Raw genomic sequence first — 21,682 nt, 5'->3', positions numbered from 1 at the left:
CCAACTACAACAGCCCCAACAACAACTGCTGCACCAGCTACAACTGCAGCCCCAACAACCACTGGACCAACTACAACAGCAGCCCCAACAACTGCTGCACCAACTACAACTGCAGCCCAAACAACAACTGCTGCACCAGCTACAACTGCAGCCCCAACAACCGCTGGACCAACTACAACTGAAGCCCAAACAACAACTGCTGCACCAACTACAACAGCTTCCCCAACAACCGTTGCACCAACTACAACTGCAGCGCCGACAACCATTGCACCAACTACAACAGCAGCCCCAACAACTGCTGCACCAACTACAACAGCCCCAACAACAACTGCCGCACTAGCTACAACTGCAGCCCCAACAACCGCTGGACCAACTACAACAGCAGCCCCAACAACTGCTGCACCAACTACAACTGCAGCCCAAACAACAACTGCTACAGAAACTACAACAGCCCCAACAACAACTGCTGCACCAACTACAACAGCAGCCCCAACAACTGCAGCCAAAACAACAACTACTGACACAACTACAACAGCCCAAAAAACAACTGCTGCAGCAACTACAACAGCATCCCCAACAACCGTTGCACTAACTACAACAGCAGCCCAAACAACTGCAGCCCAAACAACAACTGCTGCAGCAACTACAACAGCCCCAACAACAACTGCTGCACCAACTACAACAGTAGCCATAACAACTGCTGCATCAACTACAACAGCAGCCCTAACAACAACTGCACCACAAACAACAACTGCTGCACCAGCTACAACTGCAGCCCCAACAACCGCTGGACCAACTACAACTGAAGCCCAAACAACAACTGCTGCACCAGCTACAACAGCTTCCCCAACAACCGTTGCACCAACTAAAACTGCAGCGCCGACAACCATTGCACCAACTACAACAGCAGCCCAAACAACTGCTGCACCAACTACAACAGCCCCAACAACAACTGCTGCACCAGCTACAACTGCAGCCCCAACAACCGCTGGACCAACTACAACTGAATCTCAAACAACAACTGCTGCACCAACTACAACAGCTTCCCCAACAACCGTTGCACCAACTACAACTGCAGCGCCGACAACCATTGCACCAACTACAACAGCAGCCCCAACAACTGCTGCACCAACTACAACAGCCCCAACAACAACTGCTGCACCAGCTACAACTGCAGCCACAACAACCGCTGGACCAACTACAACTGCAGCCCAAACAACAACTGCTACAGAAACTACAACAGCCCCAACAACAACTGCTGCACCAACTACAACAGCAGCCCCAACAACTGCAGCCCAAACAACAACTACTGACACAACTACAACAGCCCAAAAAACAACTGCTGCAGCAACTACAACAGCATCCCCAACAACCGTTGCACCAACTACAACAGCAGCCCAAACAACTGCAGCCCAAACAACAACTGCTGCAGCAACTACAACAGCCCCAACAACAACTGCTGCACCCACTACAACTGCAGCCCCGACAACCATTGCACCAAATACAACAGCAGCCCCAACAACTGCCGCACCAACTACAACTGCAGCCCTAACAACAACTGCACCCCCAACTACAACAGCTTCCCCAACAACCGTTGAATCAACTACAACTGCAGCGCCGACAACCATTGCACCAACTACAACGGCAGCCCCAACAACTGCTCCACCAACTACAACTGCAGCCCAAACAACAACTTCTGCACAAACTACAACTGGAGCCCCAACAACAACTGCTTCAGCAACTACAACAGCAGCCCCCACAAGTGCTGGACCAACTACAACAGCAGCCCAAACAACAACTGCAGCGCAAACAACAACTGCCGCACCAACTACAACAGCTTCCCCAACAACCGTTGCACCAACTACAACTGCAGCGCCGACAACCATTGCACTAACTACAACAGCAGCCCCAACAACTGCTGCACCAACTACAACAGCCCCAAAAAAAACTGCTGCACCAGCTACAACTGCGGCCCCAACAACCGCTGGACCAACTACAACTGAAGCCCAAACAACAACTGCTGCACCAACTACAACAGCTTCCCCAACAACCGTTGCACCAACTACAACTCCAGCGCCGACAACCATTGCACCAACTACAACAGCAGCCCCAACAACTGCTGCACCAACTACAACTGCAGCCCAAACAACAACTGCGACAGCAACTACAACAGCATCCCCAACAACCGTTGTACCAACTACAGCAGCAGCTCTAACAACCGTTGCACCAACTACAACAGCAGCCCCAACAACTGCTGCACCAACTACAATTGCAGCCCAAACAACAACTGCTGCACCAGCTACAACAGCATCCCCAACAACTGCTGCACCAGCTACAACTGCAGCCCCAACAACCGCTGGACCAACTACAACTGAAGCCCAAACAACAACTGCTGCACCAACTACAACAGCTTCCACAACAACCGTTGCACCAACTACAACTGCAGCGCCGACAACCATTGCACCAACTACAACAGCAGCCCCAACAACTGCTGCACCAACTACAACAGCCCCAACAACAACTGCTGCACCAGCTACAACTGCAGCCCCAACAACCGCTGGACCAACTACAACTGCAGCCCAAACAACAACTGCTACAGAAACTACAAAAGCCCCAACAACAACTGCTGCACCAACTTCAACAGCAGCCCCAACAACTGCAGCCCAAACAACAACTACTGACACAACTACAACAGCCCAAAAAACAACTGCTGCAGCAACTACAACAGCATCCCCAACAACCGTTGCACCAACTACAACAGCAGCCCAAACAACTGCAGCCCAAACAACAACTGCTGCAGCAACTACAACAGCCCCAACAACAACTGCTGCACCAACTACAACTGCAGCCCCGACAACCATTGCACAAACTACAACTGGAGCCCCAACAACAACTGCTTCAGCAACTACAACAGCAGCCCCCACAAGTGCTGGACCAACTACAACAGCAGCCCAAACAACAACTGCAGCGCAAACAACAACTGCCGCACCAACTACAACAGCTTCCCCAACAACCGTTGCACCAACTACAACTGCAGCGCCGACAACCATTGCACTAACTACAACAGCAGCCCCAACAACTGCTGCACCAACTACAACAGCCCCAAAAAAAACTGCTGCACCAGCTACAACTGCGGCCCCAACAACCGCTGGACCAACTACAACTGAAGCCCAAACAACAACTGCTGCACCAACTACAACAGCTTCCCCAACAACCGTTGCACCAACTACAACTCCAGCGCCGACAACCATTGCACCAACTACAACAGCAGCCCCAACAACTGCTGCACCAACTACAACTGCAGCCCAAACAACAACTGCGACAGCAACTACAACAGCATCCCCAACAACCGTTGTACCAACTACAGCAGCAGCTCTAACAACCGTTGCACCAACTACAACAGCAGCCCCAACAACTGCTGCACCAACTACAATTGCAGCCCAAACAACAACTGCTGCACCAGCTACAACAGCATCCCCAACAACTGCTGCACCAGCTACAACTGCAGCCCCAACAACCGCTGGACCAACTACAACTGAAGCCCAAACAACAACTGCTGCACCAACTACAACAGCTTCCAAAACAACCGTTGCACCAACTACAACTGCAGCGCCGACAACCATTGCACCAACTACAACAGCAGCCCCAACAACTGCTGCACCAACTACAACAGCCCCAACAACAACTGCTGCACCAGCTACAACTGCAGCCCCAACAACCGCTGGACCAACTACAACTGCAGCCCAAACAACAACTGCTACAGAAACTACAAAAGCCCCAACAACAACTGCTGCACCAACTTCAACAGCAGCCCCAACAACTGCAGCCCAAACAACAACTACTGACACAACTACAACAGCCCAAAAAACAACTGCTGCAGCAACTACAACAGCATCCCCAACAACCGTTGCACCAACTACAACAGCAGCCCAAACAACTGCAGCCCAAACAACAACTGCTGCAGCAACTACAACAGCCCCAACAACAACTGCTGCACCAACTACAACTGCAGCCCCGACAACCATTGCACAAACTACAACTGGAGCCCCAACAACAACTGCTTCAGCAACTACAACAGCAGCCCCCACAAGTGCTGGACCAACTACAACAGCAGCCCAAACAACAACTGCAGCGCAAACAACAACTGCCGCACCAACTACAACAGCTTCCCCAACAACCGTTGCACCAACTACAACTGCAGCGCCGACAACCATTGCACTAACTACAACAGCAGCCCCAACAACTGCTGCACCAACTACAACAGCCCCAAAAAAAACTGCTGCACCAGCTACAACTGCGGCCCCAACAACCACTGGACCAACTACAACTGAAGCCCAAACAACAACTGCTGCACCAACTACAACAGCTTCCCCAAAAACCGTTGAAACAAATACAACTCCAGCGCCGACAACCATTGCACCAACTACAACAGCAGCCCCAACAACTGCTGCACCAACTACAACTGCAGCCCAAACAACAACTGCGACAGCAACTACAACAGCATCCCCAACAACCGTTGTACCAACTACAGCAGCAGCTCTAACAACCGTTGCACCAACTACAACAGCAGCCCCAACAACTGCTGCACCAACTACAATTGCAGCCCAAACAACAACTGCTGCACCAGCTACAACAGCATCCCCAACAACTGCTGCACCAGCTACAACTGCAGCCCCAACAACCGCTGGACCAACTACAACTGAAGCCCAAACAACAACTGCTGCACCAACTACAACAGCTTCCACAACAACCGTTGCACCAACTACAACTGCAGCGCCGACAACCATTGCACCAACTACAACAGCAGCCCCAACAACTGCTGCACCAACTACAACAGCCACAACAACAACTGCTGCACCAGCTACAACTGCAGCCCCAACAACCGCTGGACCAACTACAACTGCAGCCCAAACAACAACTGCTACAGAAACTACAAAAGCCCCAACAACAACTGCTGCACCAACTTCAACAGCAGCCCCAACAACTGCAGCCCAAACAACAACTGCTACAGAAACTACAAAAGCCCCAACAACAACTGCTGCACCAACTTCAACAGCAGCCCCAACAACTGCAGCCCAAACAACAACTACTGACACAACTACAACAGCCCAAAAAACAACTGCTGCAGCAACTACAACAGCATCCCCAACAACCGTTGCACCAACTACAACAGCAGCCCAAACAACTGCAGCCCAAACAACAACTGCTGCAGCAACTACAACAGCCCCAACAACAACTGCTGCACCAACTACAACTGCAGCCCCGACAACCATTGCACCAACTACAACAGCAGCCCCAACAACTGCCGCACCAACTACAACTGCAGCCCTAACAACAACTGCACCCCCAACTACAACAGCTTCCCCAACAACCGTTGAATCAACTACAACTGCAGGGCCGACAACCATTGCACCAACTACAACGGCAGCCCCAACAACTGCTCCACCAACTACAACTGCAGCCCAAACAACAACTTCTGCACAAACTACAACTGGAGCCCCAACAACAACTGCTTCAGCAACTACAACAGCAGCCCCCACAATTGCTGGACTACCTACAACAGCAGCCCAAACAACAACTGCAGCGCAAACAACAACTGCTGCACCAACTACAACAGCTTCCCCAACAACTGCTGCACCAACTACAACAGCCCCAACAACAACTGCTGCACCAGCTACAACTGGGGCCCCAACAACCGCTGGACCAACTACAACTGAAGCCCAAACAACAACTGCTGCACCAACTACAACAGCTTCCCCAACAACCGTTGCACCAACTACAACTCCAGCGCCGACAACCATTGCACCAACTACAACAGCAGCCCCAACAACTGCTGCACCAACTACAACTGCAGCCCAAACAACAACTGCGACAGCAACTACAACAGCATCCCCAACAACCGTTGTACCAACTACAGCAGCAGCTCTAACAACCGTTGCACCAACTACAACAGCAGCCCCAACAACTGCTGCACCAACTACAATTGCAGCCCAAACAACAACTGCTGCACCAGCTACAACAGCATCCCCAACAACTGCTGCACCAGCTACAACTGCAGCCCCAACAACCGCTGGACCAACTACAACTGAAGCCCAAACAACAACTGCTGCACCAACTACAACAGCTTCCACAACAACCGTTGCACCAACTACAACTGCAGCGCCGACAACCATTGCACCAACTACAACAGCAGCCCCAACAACTGCTGCACCAACTACAACAGCCCCAACAACAACTGCTGCACCAGCTACAACTGCAGCCCCAACAACCGCTGGACCAACTACAACTGCAGCCCAAACAACAACTGCTACAGAAACTACAAAAGCCCCAACAACAACTGCTGCACCAACTTCAACAGCAGCCCCAACAACTGCAGCCCAAACAACAACTACTGACACAACTACAACAGCCCAAAAAACAACTGCTGCAGCAACTACAACAGCATCCCCAACAACCGTTGCACCAACTACAACAGCAGCCCAAACAACTGCAGCCCAAACAACAACTGCTGCAGCAACTACAACAGCCCCAACAACAACTGCTGCACCAACTACAACTGCAGCCCCGACAACCATTGCACCAACTACAACAGCAGCCCCAACAACTGCCGCACCAACTACAACTGCAGCCCTAACAACAACTGCACCCCCAACTACAACAGCTTCCCCAACAACCGTTGAATCAACTACAACTGCAGGGCCGACAACCATTGCACCAACTACAACGGCAGCCCCAACAACTGCTCCACCAACTACAACTGCAGCCCAAACAACAACTTCTGCACAAACTACAACTGGAGCCCCAACAACAACTGCTTCAGCAACTACAACAGCAGCCCCCACAATTGCTGGACTACCTACAACAGCAGCCCAAACAACAACTGCAGCGCAAACAACAACTGCTGCACCAACTACAACAGCTTCCCCAACAACTGCTGCACCAACTACAACAGCCCCAACAACAACTGCTGCACCAGCTACAACTGGGGCCCCAACAACCGCTGGACCAACTACAACTGAAGCCCAAACAACAACTGCTGCACCAACTACAACAGCTTCCCCAACAACCGTTGCACCAACTACAACTCCAGCGCCGACAACCATTGCACCAACTACAACAGCAGCCCCAACAACTGCTGCACCAACTACAACTGCAGCCCAAACAACAACTGCGACAGCAACTACAACAGCATCCCCAACAACCGTTGCACCAACTACAACTGCAGCCCAAACAACAACTGCTGCAGCAACTACAACAGCCCCAACAACAACTGCTGCACCAACTACAACTGCAGCCCCGACAACCATTGCACCAACTACAACAGCAGCCCCAACAACTGCTGCACCAACTACAACTGCAGCCCTAACAACAACTGCACCCCCAACAACAACTGCTGGACCAACTACAACAGCAGCCCAAACAACAACTTCAGCCCAAACAACAACTGCTGCACCAACTACAAGTGCAGCGCAAACAACAACTACGACAGAAACTACAACAGAAACCCCAACAACCGTTGCACAAATTACAGCAGCAGCTCTTACAACCGTTGCACCAACTACAACTGCAGCCCAAACAACAACTGCTGCAGCAACTACAACAGCCCCAACAACAAATGCTGCACCAACTACAACTGCAGCCCCGACAACCATTGCACCAACTACAACACCTGCCGAAACAACAACTGCTGTACCAACTACAACTGCAGCCAAAATAACAACTACTGCACCAACTACAACTTCAGCCCAAACAACAACTTCTGCACAGACCACAACTGCAGCCCCGACAACCATTGCACCAACTACAACAGCAGCCCCAACAACTGCCGCACCAACTACAACTGCAGCCCTAACAACAACTGCACCCCCAACTACAACAGCTTCCCCAACAACCGTTGAATCAACTACAACTGCAGGGCCGACAACCATTGCACCAACTACAACGGCAGCCCCAACAACTGCTCCACCAACTACAACTGCAGCCCAAACAACAACTTCTGCACAAACTACAACTGGAGCCCCAACAACAACTGCTTCAGCAACTACAACAGCAGCCCCCACAATTGCTGGACTACCTACAACAGCAGCCCAAACAACAACTGCAGCGCAAACAACAACTGCTGCACCAACTACAACAGCTTCCCCAACAACTGCTGCACCAACTACAACAGCCCCAACAACAACTGCTGCACCAGCTACAACTGGGGCCCCAACAACCGCTGGACCAACTACAACTGAAGCCCAAACAACAACTGCTGCACCAACTACAACAGCTTCCCCAACAACCGTTGCACCAACTACAACTCCAGCGCCGACAACCATTGCACCAACTACAACAGCAGCCCCAACAACTGCTGCACCAACTACAACTGCAGCCCAAACAACAACTGCGACAGCAACTACAACAGCATCCCCAACAACCGTTGCACCAACTACAACTGCAGCCCAAACAACAACTGCTGCAGCAACTACAACAGCCCCAACAACAACTGCTGCACCAACTACAACTGCAGCCCCGACAACCATTGCACCAACTACAACAGCAGCCCCAACAACTGCTGCACCAACTACAACTGCAGCCCTAACAACAACTGCACCCCCAACAACAACTGCTGGACCAACTACAACAGCAGCCCAAACAACAACTTCAGCCCAAACAACAACTGCTGCACCAACTACAAGTGCAGCGCAAACAACAACTACGACAGAAACTACAACAGAAACCCCAACAACCGTTGCACCAATTACAGCAGCAGCTCTTACAACCGTTGCACCAACTACAACTGCAGCCCAAACAACAACTGCTGCAGCAACTACAACAGCCCCAACAACAAATGCTGCACCAACTACAACTGCAGCCCCGACAACCATTGCACCAACTACAACACCTGCCGAAACAACAACTGCTGTACCAACTACAACTGCAGCCAAAATAACAACTACTGCACCAACTACAACTTCAGCCCAAACAACAACTTCTGCACAGACCACAACAGCAGCCCCAACAACAACTGCAGCCCAAACAACAACTGCTGCGCCACCTAAAACAGCAGCCCAAACAACAACTGCTGCAGCAACTACAACAGCCCCAACAACAACTGCTGCACCAACTACAACTGCAGCCCCGACAACCATTGCACCAACTACAACAGCAGCCCCAACAACTGCTGCACCAACTACAACTGCAGCCCTAACAACAACTGCACCCCCAACAACAACTGCTGGACCAACTACAACAGCAGCCCAAACAACAACTTCAGCCCAAACAACAACTGCTGCACCAACTACAAGTGCAGCGCAAACAACAACTACGACAGAAACTACAACAGAAACCCCAACAACCGTTGCACCAATTACAGCAGCAGCTCTTACAACCGTTGCACCAACTACAACTGCAGCCCAAACAACAACTGCTGCAGCAACTACAACAGCCCCAACAACAAATGCTGCACCAACTACAACTGCAGCCCCGACAACCATTGCACCAACTACAACACCTGCCGAAACAACAACTGCTGTACCAACTACAACTGCAGCCAAAATAACAACTACTGCACCAACTACAACTTCAGCCCAAACAACAACTTCTGCACAGACCACAACTGCAGCCCCGACAACCATTGCACCAACTACAACAGCAGCCCCAACAACTGCCGCACCAACTACAACTGCAGCCCTAACAACAACTGCACCCCCAACTACAACAGCTTCCCCAACAACCGTTGAATCAACTACAACTGCAGGGCCGACAACCATTGCACCAACTACAACGGCAGCCCCAACAACTGCTCCACCAACTACAACTGCAGCCCAAACAACAAATTCTGCACAAACTACAACTGGAGCCCCAACAACAACTGCTTCAGCAACTACAACAGCAGCCCCCACAATTGCTGGACTACCTACAACAGCAGCCCAAACAACAACTGCAGCGCAAACAACAACTGCTGCACCAACTACAACAGCTTCCCCAACAACTGCTGCACCAACTACAACAGCCCCAACAACAACTGCTGCACCAGCTACAACTGGGGCCCCAACAACCGCTGGACCAACTACAACTGAAGCCCAAACAACAACTGCTGCACCAACTACAACAGCTTCCCCAACAACCGTTGCACCAACTACAACTCCAGCGCCGACAACCATTGCACCAACTACAACAGCAGCCCCAACAACTGCTGCACCAACTACAACTGCAGCCCAAACAACAACTGCGACAGCAACTACAACAGCATCCCCAACAACCGTTGCACCAACTACAACTGCAGCCCAAACAACAACTGCTGCAGCAACTACAACAGCCCCAACAACAACTGCTGCACCAACTACAACTGCAGCCCCGACAACCATTGCACCAACTACAACAGCAGCCCCAACAACTGCTGCACCAACTACAACTGCAGCCCTAACAACAACTGCACCCCCAACAACAACTGCTGGACCAACTACAACAGCAGCCCAAACAACAACTTCAGCCCAAACAACAACTGCTGCACCAACTACAAGTGCAGCGCAAACAACAACTACGACAGAAACTACAACAGAAACCCCAACAACCGTTGCACCAATTACAGCAGCAGCTCTTACAACCGTTGCACCAACTACAACTGCAGCCCAAACAACAACTGCTGCAGCAACTACAACAGCCCCAACAACAAATGCTGCACCAACTACAACTGCAGCCCCGACAACCATTGCACCAACTACAACACCTGCCGAAACAACAACTGCTGTACCAACTACAACTGCAGCCAAAATAACAACTACTGCACCAACTACAACTTCAGCCCAAACAACAACTTCTGCACAGACCACAACAGCAGCCCCAACAACAACTGCAGCCCAAACAACAACTGCTGCGCCACCTAAAACAGCAGCCCAAACAACAACTGCTGCACCAACTACAACAGCAGCCCAAACAACAACTACGACAGAATCTACAACAGAAACCCCAACAACCGTTGCACCAATTACAACAGCAGCCCCAACAACAACTGCTGCACCAACTACAACACCTGCCCAAACAACAACTGCTGCACCAACTACAGTTGCAGCCAAAACAACAACTGCAGCCCAAACAACAACTGCTCCGCTACCTACAACAGCAGCCCAAACAACAACTGCTGCACAAACTACAACAGCATCCACAACAACCGTTGCAACAACTACAACAGCAGCCCCAACAACTGCTGCACCAACTACAACTGCTTCCCAAACAACAACTGCTGCATCAACTTCAACAGCAGCCCTAAAAACAACTGCACCCCCAACAACAACTGCTGGACCAACTACAACAGCAGCCCCAACAACTGCTGCACCAACTACAACAGCATCCCCAACAACTGTTGCAGCAACTACAACTGCAGCCCAGACAACCATTGCACCAACTACAACGGCAGCCCCAACAACTGCTCAACCAACTACAACTGCAGCCCAAACAACAACTTCTGCACAAACAACAACTTCTGCACCAACTACAACAGCTTCCCCAACAACCGTTGCACCAACTACAACTGCAGCGCCGACAACCATTGCACCAACTAAAACAGCAGCCCCAACAACTTCTGCACCAACTACAACAGTCCCAACAACAACTGCTGCACCAGCTACAACTGCGGCCCAAACAACCGCTGGACCAACTACAACTGAACCCCAAACAACAACCATTGCACCAACTACAACAGCAGCCCCAACAACTGCTGCACCAACTACAACTGCAGCCCAAACAACAACTGCTGCACCAGCAACAACAGCATCCACAACAACCGTTGCAGCAACTACAACTGCAGCCCTGACAACCATAGCACCAACTACAACAGCAGCCCCAACAACTGCTGCACCAACTACAACTGCAGCCCAAACCACAACTGCTACAGAAACTACAACAGCCCCAACAACAACTGCTGCACCAACTACAACAGCAGCCCAAACAACAACTACGACAGAAACTACAACAGAAACCCCAACAACCGTTGCACCAACTACAACTGCAGCCAAAACAACAACTTCTGCACCAACTACAACTTCAGCCCAAACAACAACTGCAGCCCAAACAACAACTGCTCCGCCACCTACAACAGCAGCCCAAACAACAACTGCTGCACAAACTACAACAGCATCCACAACAACCGTTGCACCAACTACAACAGCAGCCCCAACAACTGCTGCAGAAACTACAACAGCCGCAACAACAACTGCTGCACCAACTACAACAGCAGCCCCAACAACTGCAGCCCAAACAACAACTACGACAGCAACTACAACAGAAACCCCAACAACCATTTCACCAACTACAACAGCAGCCCAAACAACAACTGCTGCAGCAACTACAACTGCAGTCCCAACTACAACTGCTGCACCAGCTACAACAGCAGACCAAACAACTGCAGCCCAAAAAACAACTACTGCACCAACTACAACAGCAGCCCCAACAACAACTGCTGCACCAACTACAACAACAGCCCCAACAACAACTGCTGCACCAACTACAACAGCAGCCCTAACAATAACTGCTTCAGCAACTACAATGGCAGCCCCATTAACTGCTGCATCAACTACAACAGCAGCCCCAACAACAACTGCTTCACTAACTACAACAGCAGCCCCAACAACAACTGCAGCCCAAACAACAACTGCTGCACCAACTACAATTGCAGTCCCAACAACAACTGCAGCCCCAACAACAACTGCTGCACCAACTACAACTGCAGCCCAAACAACATTTTCTGCACAGACTACAACTGGAGCCCCAACTACAACAGTAGCCCCACCTACAACAGCAGCTCCAACAACAACAGCAACTCCAACAACAACCGTTGCACCAACTACAACAGCAGCCCAAAAAACAACTGCTGCAGTTACTACAACTCCTGCACCAGCTACAACAGCAGACCAAACAACTGCAGCCCAAAAAACAACTACTGCACCAACTACAACAGCAGCACTAACAACAACTGCTGCACCAACTACAACTGCAGTCCTAAATACAACTGCTGAACCAACTACAACAGCAGCCCTAACAATAACTGCTTCAGCAACTACAACGGCAGCCCCAACAACAACTGCTTCACTAACTACAACAGCAGCCCCAACAACAACTGCAGCCCAAACAACAACTGCTGCACCACCTACAATTGCAGTTCCAACAACAACTGCAGCCCAAACAACAACTGCTGCACCAACTACAACTGCAGCCCAAACAACATTTTCTGCACAGACTACAACTGGAGCCCCAACTACAACAGAAGCCCCACCTACAACAGCAGCTCCAACAACAACTGCTGCATCAACTACAACAGCTGCCCCAACAACTGCTGCACATACAACCTTACCAGTCACAATAAAATATGTGACTTTCAGATCCCTTCATTCCATATTTACTTCTCTTTTGTCGGATCCATCTTCTAACGAATTTTCAATACGGTCTAAAATGATAACAAATCAGGTAAGTTTTACCTTGAAGTTTGATTTAACAACTGAAATATTGCATCAACTTCTTTAATACTTTAATCAAAGGATTGATTGATTTTAGATACTTAATAAAATATATTACAATGAATAAACGTTATCTAGATGAGTGTCCAACTCTTTACATGTTTACAGAGTAAAATCCATTAAGCAAAACCTTTCCCTACACAATGGGCTCTCTCTATGCAAATTAAAATGCAGTGGTCCTATTTTCAGATATAACTTATGGAAAAAGTGTTGGATGTTTTGAACCATTTCTACTGCTAGATGTTAGGGAACAGCAGACGCCCATGTTTAAGAATTTAAGAATTGATTTCTCTTCCTGCAGCTTGAACAAGAGTTCCGTTCAAGATTCACTTCATACAAGCAGATGAAAGTTGTGTCATTCAGGTAATGTGTTGACAGATACACTAATACAGTTGTTACGATTAAATAATAGTGGCTTATATCTAATACTTCAAATTACTTTTGTTTGTTCTGCAGGAAAGGCTCAGTCATCAACACCCTTGAGGTTGTCTTTGATGATGCATCGGCTCCTCAAAGCGCTGACATCCAAGCGTTGTTAAACAACGTATCTTCAGTAGTCACTGACTTTGACATTGATACCTCCTCAATCATTGTGACTGATACACGTAAGCACTAAAGCTTAGAACATGATCATGAATGTCTAAAGTTTAACAAATGTTTTTCAAACTAATGGTCTGTTACAACTGCAGCTCAAACAACAACTACTGCACCAACAACAACTTCAGCCCAAACAACAACTGCTGCACCAACTACAACAGCAGCCCCAACAACAACTGCTTCAGGAACTACAACGGCAGCCCCAACAACTGCTGCACCAACTACAACAGCAGCCCCAACAACAACTGCTTCAGAAACTACAACGGCAGCCCCAACAACTGCTGCATCAACTACAACAGCAGCCCCAACAACAACAACTGCTTCAGCAACTACAACGGCAGCCCCAACAACTGCTTCACCAACTACAACAGCAGCCCCAATAACAACAACTGCTTCAGCAACTACAACAGCAGCCCAAACAACTGTTGCACCAACTACAACAGCAGCCCCAACAACAACTGCTTCAGAAACTACAACGGCAGCCCCAACAACTGCTGCATCAACTACAACAGCAGCCCCAACAACAACAACTGCTTCAGCAACTACAACGGCAGCCCCAACAACTGCTTCACCAACTACAACAGCAGCCCCAATAACAACAACTGCTTCAGCAACTACAACAGCAGCCCAAACAACTGTTGCACCAACTACAACTGCAGCCCCAACAACTGCTTCACCAACTACAACTGCAGCCCCAACAACTGCTGCACCAACTACAACTGCAGCCCAAACAACAACTGCTTCAGCAACTACAACGGCAGCCCCAACAACTGCTGCATCAACTACAACAGTAGCCCCAACAACAACTGCAGCCCAAACAACAACTGCTTCACCAACTACAGCTGCAGTCCCAACTACAACTGCCGCATCAACTACAACTGCAGCCCCAACAACAACTGCTTCACCAACTACAACAGCAGCCCCAACAACAACTGCAGCCGAAACAACAACTGCTGCACCAACTACAACAGCAGCCCCAACAACAACTGCTTCACCAACTACAACAGCAGCCCCAACAACAACTGCAGCCCAAACAACAACTGCTGCACCAACTACAGTAGAAGCCCCAACAACAACTGCTTCAGCAACTACAACGGCAGCCCCAACAACTGCTGCACCAACTACAACAGCAGCAGTAACAACAACTGCTGCACCAACTACAACAGCATCCCCAACAACTGTTGCACCGACTACAACTGCAGCCCCAACAACTGCTGCACCAACTACAACTGCAGCCCAAACAACAACTTCTGCACAGACTACAACTGGAGCCCCGACAACCGTTGCACAAACTACAACAGCAGCCCTAACAACTGCTGCACCAACTACAACTGCAGCCCAAACAACAACTTCTGCACAGACTACAACTGGAACCCCAACAACAACTGCTTCAGCAACTACAACGGCAGCCCCAACAACAACTGCAGCCCAAACAACAACTGCTTCACCAACTACAGCTGCAGTCCCAACAACAACTGCTTCACCAACTACAACATTAGCCCCAACAACAACTGCAGCCGAAACAACAACTGCTGCACCAACTACAACAGCAGCCCCAACAACAACTGCTTCACCAACTACAACACCAGCCCCAACAACAACTGCAGCCAAAACAACAACTGCTGCACCAATTACAGTAGAAGCCCCAACAACTGCTTCACCAACTACAACACCAGCCCCAACAACAACTGCAGCCCAAACAACAACTGCTGCACCAATTACAGTAGAAGCCCCAACAACAACTGCTTCAGCAACTACAACGACAGCCCCAACAACTGCTTCACCAACTACAACTGCAGCCCCAACAACTGCTGCACCAACTACAACTGCAGCCCCAACAACTGCTGCACCAACTACAACTTCAGCCCCAACAACTGCTGCACCAACAACAACTGCTGCACCAACTACAACTGCAGTCCTAACAACTACAGCAGCCCCAACAACTGCTGCATCAACAACAACTGCATCCCCAACAACAACTGCTTCACCAACTACAACTGCAGCCCCAACAACAACTGCTTCACCAACTACAACAGCAGCCCCAACAACAACAACTGCTTCAGCAACTACAACGGCAGCCCCAACAACTGCTGCACCAACTACAACAGCAGCCCCAACAACAACTGCTTCAGACACTACAACGGCAGCCCCAACAACTGCTGCATCAACTACAACAGCAGCACCAACAGCAACTGCTTCAGCAACTACAACAGCAGCCCAAACAACAACTGCTGCACACACTACAACTGCAGTCCCAACTACAACTGCTGCACCAACTACAACTGCAGCCCAAACAACAACTGCAGCCCCAACAACAACTGCTTCAGGAACTACAACGGCAGCCCCAACAACTGCTGCACCAACTACAACAGCAGCCCCAACAACAACTGCTTCAGAAACTACAACGGCAGCCCCAACAACTGCTGCATCAACTACAACAGCAGCCCCAACAACAACAACTGCTTCAGCAACTACAACGGCAGCCCCAACAACTGCTTCACCAACTACAACAGCAGCCCCAATAACAACAACTGCTTCAGCAACTACAACAGCAGCCCAAACAACTGTTGCACCAACTACAACAGCAGCCCCAACAACAACTGCTTCAGAAACTACAACGGCAGCCCCAACAACTGCTGCATCAACTACAACAGCAGCCCCAACAACAACAACTGCTTCAGCAACTACAACGGCAGCCCCAACAACTGCTTCACCAACTACAACAGCAGCCCCAATAACAACAACTGCTTCAGCAACTACAACAGCAGCCCAAACAACTGTTGCACCAACTACAACTGCAGCCCCAACAACTGCTTCACCAACTAAAACAGCAGCCCCAACAACAACAACTGCTTCACCAACTACAACAGCAGCCCCAACAACAACAACTGCTTCAGCAACTACAACGGCAGCCCCAACAACTGCTGCACCAACTACAACAGCAGCCCCAACAACAACTGCTTCAGACACTACAACGGCAGCCCCAACAACTGCTGCATCAACTACAACAGCAGCACCAACAGCAACTGCTTCAGCAACTACAACGGCAGCCCCAACAACTGCTGCACAAACAACAACAGCAGCCCAAACAACAACTGCTGCACACACTACAACTGCAGTCCCAACTACAACTGCTGCACCAACTACAACTGCAGCCCAAACAACAACTGCAGCCCCAACAACAACTGCTTCAGCAACTACAACGGCAGCCCCAACAACTGCTGCATCAACTACAACAGCAGCCCCAAAAACAACTTCAGCCCAAACAACAACTGCTTCACCAACTACAACAGCAGCCCCAACAACAACAACTGCTTCAGCAACGGCAGCCCCAACAACTGCTTCACCAACTACAACAGCAGCCCCAATAACAACAACTGCTGCACCAACAACAACTGCAGCCCAAACAACAACTGCAGCCCCAACAACAACTGCTGCACCAACTACAACAGCAGCCCCAACAACAACTGCAGCCCAAACAACAACTGCTGCACCAACTACCGTAGTAGCCCCAACAACAACTGCTTCAGCAACTACAACGGCAGCCCCAACAACTGCTGCACCAACTACAAGAGCAGCCCAAACAACAACTACTGCACCAACTACAACAGCAGCACTAACAACAACTGCTGCACCAACTACAACAGCATCCCCAACAACTGTTGAACCGACTACAACTGCAGCCCCAACAACTGCTGCACCAACTACAACTGCAGCCCAAACAACAACCTCTGCACAGACTACAGTAGCAGCCCCAACAACAACTGCTTCAGCAACTACAACGGCAGCCCCAACAACTGCTGCACCAACTACAACAGCAGCCCCAACAACAACTGCAGCCCAAACAACAACTGCTGCACCAATTACAACTGCAGTCCCAACAACAACAGCAGCCCCAACAACAACTGCAGCCCAAACAACAACTGCTGCACCAACTACAACTGCAGTCCATACAACAACAGCAGCCCCAACAACAACTGCTTCAGCAACTACAACAGCAGCCCCAACAACGTCTGCATCAACTACAACAGCAGCCCCAACAACAACTGCTTCACCAACTACAACAGCAGCCCCAACAACAACTTCAGCCCAAACAACAACTGCTGCACCAACTACAACTGCAGTCCCAACAACAACAGCAGCCCCAACAACAACTGCTGGATCAACTACAACTGCAGTCCTAACAACAACAGCAGCCCCAACAACAATTGCTTCAGCAACTACAACGGCAGCCCCAACAACTACTGCTGCACCAACTACAACTGCAGTCCTAACAACAACAGCAGCCCCAACAACAACTGCTTCATCAAAAACAACTGCAGCCCCAACAACAACTGCTTTACCAACTACAACAGCAGCCCAAACGACAACTACTGCAGCAACTACAACAGCAGCACTAACAACAACTGCTGCACCAACTACAACAGCTTCCCCAACAACAACTTCAGCCCAAACAACAACTGCTGCACCAACTACAACTGCAGTCCTAACAACAACAGCAGCCCCAACAACAATTGCTTCAGCAACTACAACGGCAGCCCCAACAACTACTGCTGCACCAACTACAACTGCAGTCCTAACAACAACAGCAGCCCCAACAACAACTGCTTCATCAACAACAACTGCAGCCCCAACAACAACTGCTTTACCAACTACAACTGCAGCCCGAACAACAACTGCTTCACCAACTACAACAGCAACCCCAACAACAACAACTGCTTCAGCAACTACAACGGCAGCCCCAACAACTGCTGCACCAACTACAACAGCAGCCCAAACGACAACTACTGCAGCAACTACAACAGCAGCACTAACAACAACTGCTTCACCAACTACAGCTGCAGTCCCAACTACAACTGCTGCATCAACTACAACTGCAGCCCCAACAACAACTGCTTCACCAACTACAACGGCAGCCCCAACAACTGCTGCACCAACTACAACAGCAGCCCCAACAACAACTGCTTCAGCAACTACAACGGAAGCCCCAACAACTGCTGCATCAACTACAACAGCAGCCCCAACAACAACTGCAGCCCAAACAACAACTGCTGCACCAACTACAACTGCAGTCCCAACAACAACAGCAGCCCCAACAACAACTGCTTCAGCAACTACAACGGCAGCCCCAACAACAACTGCTTTACCAACTACAACTGCAGCCCGAACAACAACTGCTTCACCAACTACAACAGCAACCCCAACAACAACAACTGCTTCAGCAACTACAACGGCAGCCCCAACAACTGCTGCACCAACTACAACAGCAGCCCAAACTACAACTACTGCAGCAACTACAACAGCAGCACTAACAACAACTGCTGCACCAACTACAACAGCATCCCCAACAACTTTTGCACCAACTACAACTGCAGCCCCAACAACTGCTGCACCAACTGCAACTGCAGCCCAAACAACAACTTCTTCACAGACTACAACTGGAGCCCCGACAACCGTTGCACAAACTACAACTGCAGCCCCAACAACAACTGCTTCAGCATCTACAACGGCAGCACCAACAACAACTGCATCACCAACTACAACTGCAGCCCCAACAACAACTGCTTCACCAACTACAACAGCAGCCCCAACAACAATTGGAGCCCAAACAACAACTGCTGCACCAACTACAACAGCAGCCCCAACAACAACTGCTTCAGCAACTACAACGGAAGCCCCAACAACTGCTGCATCAACTACAACAGCAGCCCCAACAACAACTGCAGCCCAAACAACAACTGCTGCACCAACTACAACTGCAGTCCCAACAACAACAGCAGCCCCAACAACAACTGCTTCAGCAACTACAACGGCAGCCCCAACAACAACTGCTTTACCAACTACAACAGCAGCCCCAACAACAACTGCAGCCCAAACAACAACTGCTGCACCAACTACAACTGCAGTCCCAACAACAACAGCAGCCCCAACAACAACTGCTTCAGCAACTACAACGGCAGCCCCAACAACAACTGCTTTACCAACTACAACTGCAGCCCGAACAACAACTGCTTCACCAACTACAACTGCAGCCCCAACAACAACTGCTTCACCAACTACAACAGCAGCCCCAACAACAATTGGAGCCCAAACAACAACTGCTGCACCAACTACAACAGCAGCCCCAACAACAACTGCTTCAGCAACTACAACGGAAGCCCCAACAACTGCTGCATCAACTACAACAGCAGCCCCGACAACAACTGCAGCCCAAACAACAACTGCTGCACCAACTACAACTGCAGTCCCAACAACAACAGCAGCCCCAACAACAACTGCTTCAGCAACTACAACGGCAGCCCCAACAACAACTGCTTTACCAACTACAACTGCAGCCCGAACAACAACTGCTTTACCAACTACAACAGCAACCCCAACAACAACAACTGCTTCAGCAACTACAACGGCAGCCCCAACAACTGCTGCACCAACTACAACAGCAGCCCAAACGACAACTACTGCAGCAACTACAACAGCAGCACTAACAACAACTGCTGCACCAACTACAACAGCATCCCCAACAACTTTTGCACCAACTACAACTGCAGCCCCAACAACTGCTGCACCAACTGCAACTGCAGCCCAAACAACAACTTCTTCACAGACTACAACTGGAGCCCCGACAACCGTTGCACAAACTACAACTGCAGCCCCAACAACAACTGCTTCAGCATCTACAACGGCAGCACCAACAACAACTGCATCACCAACTACAACTGCAGCCCCAACAACAACTGCTTCACCAACTACAACAGCAGCCCCAACAACAATTGGAGCCCAAACAACAACTGCTGCACCAACTACAACAGCAGCCCCAACAACAACAACAACTGCTTCAGCAACTACATCGGCAGCCCCAACAACTGCTGCATCAACTACAACAGCTGCCCCAACAACATCTGCAGCCGAAACAACAACTGCTGCACAAACTACAACAGCAGCCCAAACAACAACTACTGCACCAACTACAACAGCAGCACTAACAACAACTGCTGCACCAACTACAACAGCAGCACTAACAACAACTGCTGCACCAACTACAGCAGCAGCCCTAACAACCGTCGCACCAACTACAACAGCAGCACTAACAACAACTGCTGCACCAACTACAACAGCATCCCCAACAACTGTTGCACCAACTACAACTGCAGCGCCAACAACTGCTGCATCAACTACAACTGCAGCCCAAACAACTTCTGCACAGACTACAACTGGAACCCCAACAACAACTGCTTCAGCCACTACAACAGCAGCCCCAACAACTGCTGCACCTACAACCTTAGCAGTCACAACAAAATATGTGACTTTCAGATCCCTTCTATCCACATTTACTTATCTTTTGTTGGATCAATCTTCTGACGAATTTTCAATACGGTCTAAAATGATAACAGATCAGGTAAGTTTTACCTTAAAGTTTGAATTAACAACTGAAATATTGCATCAACTTCTTCAATACTTTAATCCAAGGATTGATTGATATTAAATACCTCATAAATTATATTACAATGAATAAACGTTATCTAGATGAGTGTCCAACTCTTTACATGTTCACAAAGTTCAATATTCAAAGACAAATTAAATCTTAAAAG

The 21,682-nt window shown here is 49.7% G+C and overlaps 1 protein-coding gene and 1 pseudogene across 1 annotated transcript; both read left to right on the top strand.

Moving 5' to 3' along the window:
* The first annotated feature begins 598 nt into the window (after positions 1-598).
* LOC134133035 (transcription factor SPT20 homolog) lies at positions 599-9,775 on the top strand (annotated as a pseudogene).
* A 1,691-nt stretch (positions 9,776-11,466) lies between these two features.
* Positions 11,467-20,205, top strand: LOC134133032 (mucin-2; the record flags this gene model as incomplete). The annotated part of the gene is made up of 5 exons (XM_062566349.1): positions 11,467-11,566; positions 14,192-14,775; positions 16,072-17,019; positions 18,661-19,173; positions 19,525-20,205. Coding segments are annotated over 5 exons (2,826 nt in total), but the record flags the coding sequence as incomplete, so codon positions are not given.
* Between the last annotated feature and the right edge of the window lie 1,477 nt (positions 20,206-21,682).

This window comes from Pungitius pungitius, chromosome 1 (genome assembly GCF_949316345.1).
Source record: "Pungitius pungitius chromosome 1, fPunPun2.1, whole genome shotgun sequence".
In the NCBI taxonomy this organism is placed as follows: Eukaryota; Metazoa; Chordata; class Actinopteri; order Perciformes; family Gasterosteidae; genus Pungitius; species Pungitius pungitius.
Note: the sequence above shows the minus strand (reverse complement) of the source record. Positions and strands in the feature narration are given on the sequence as shown.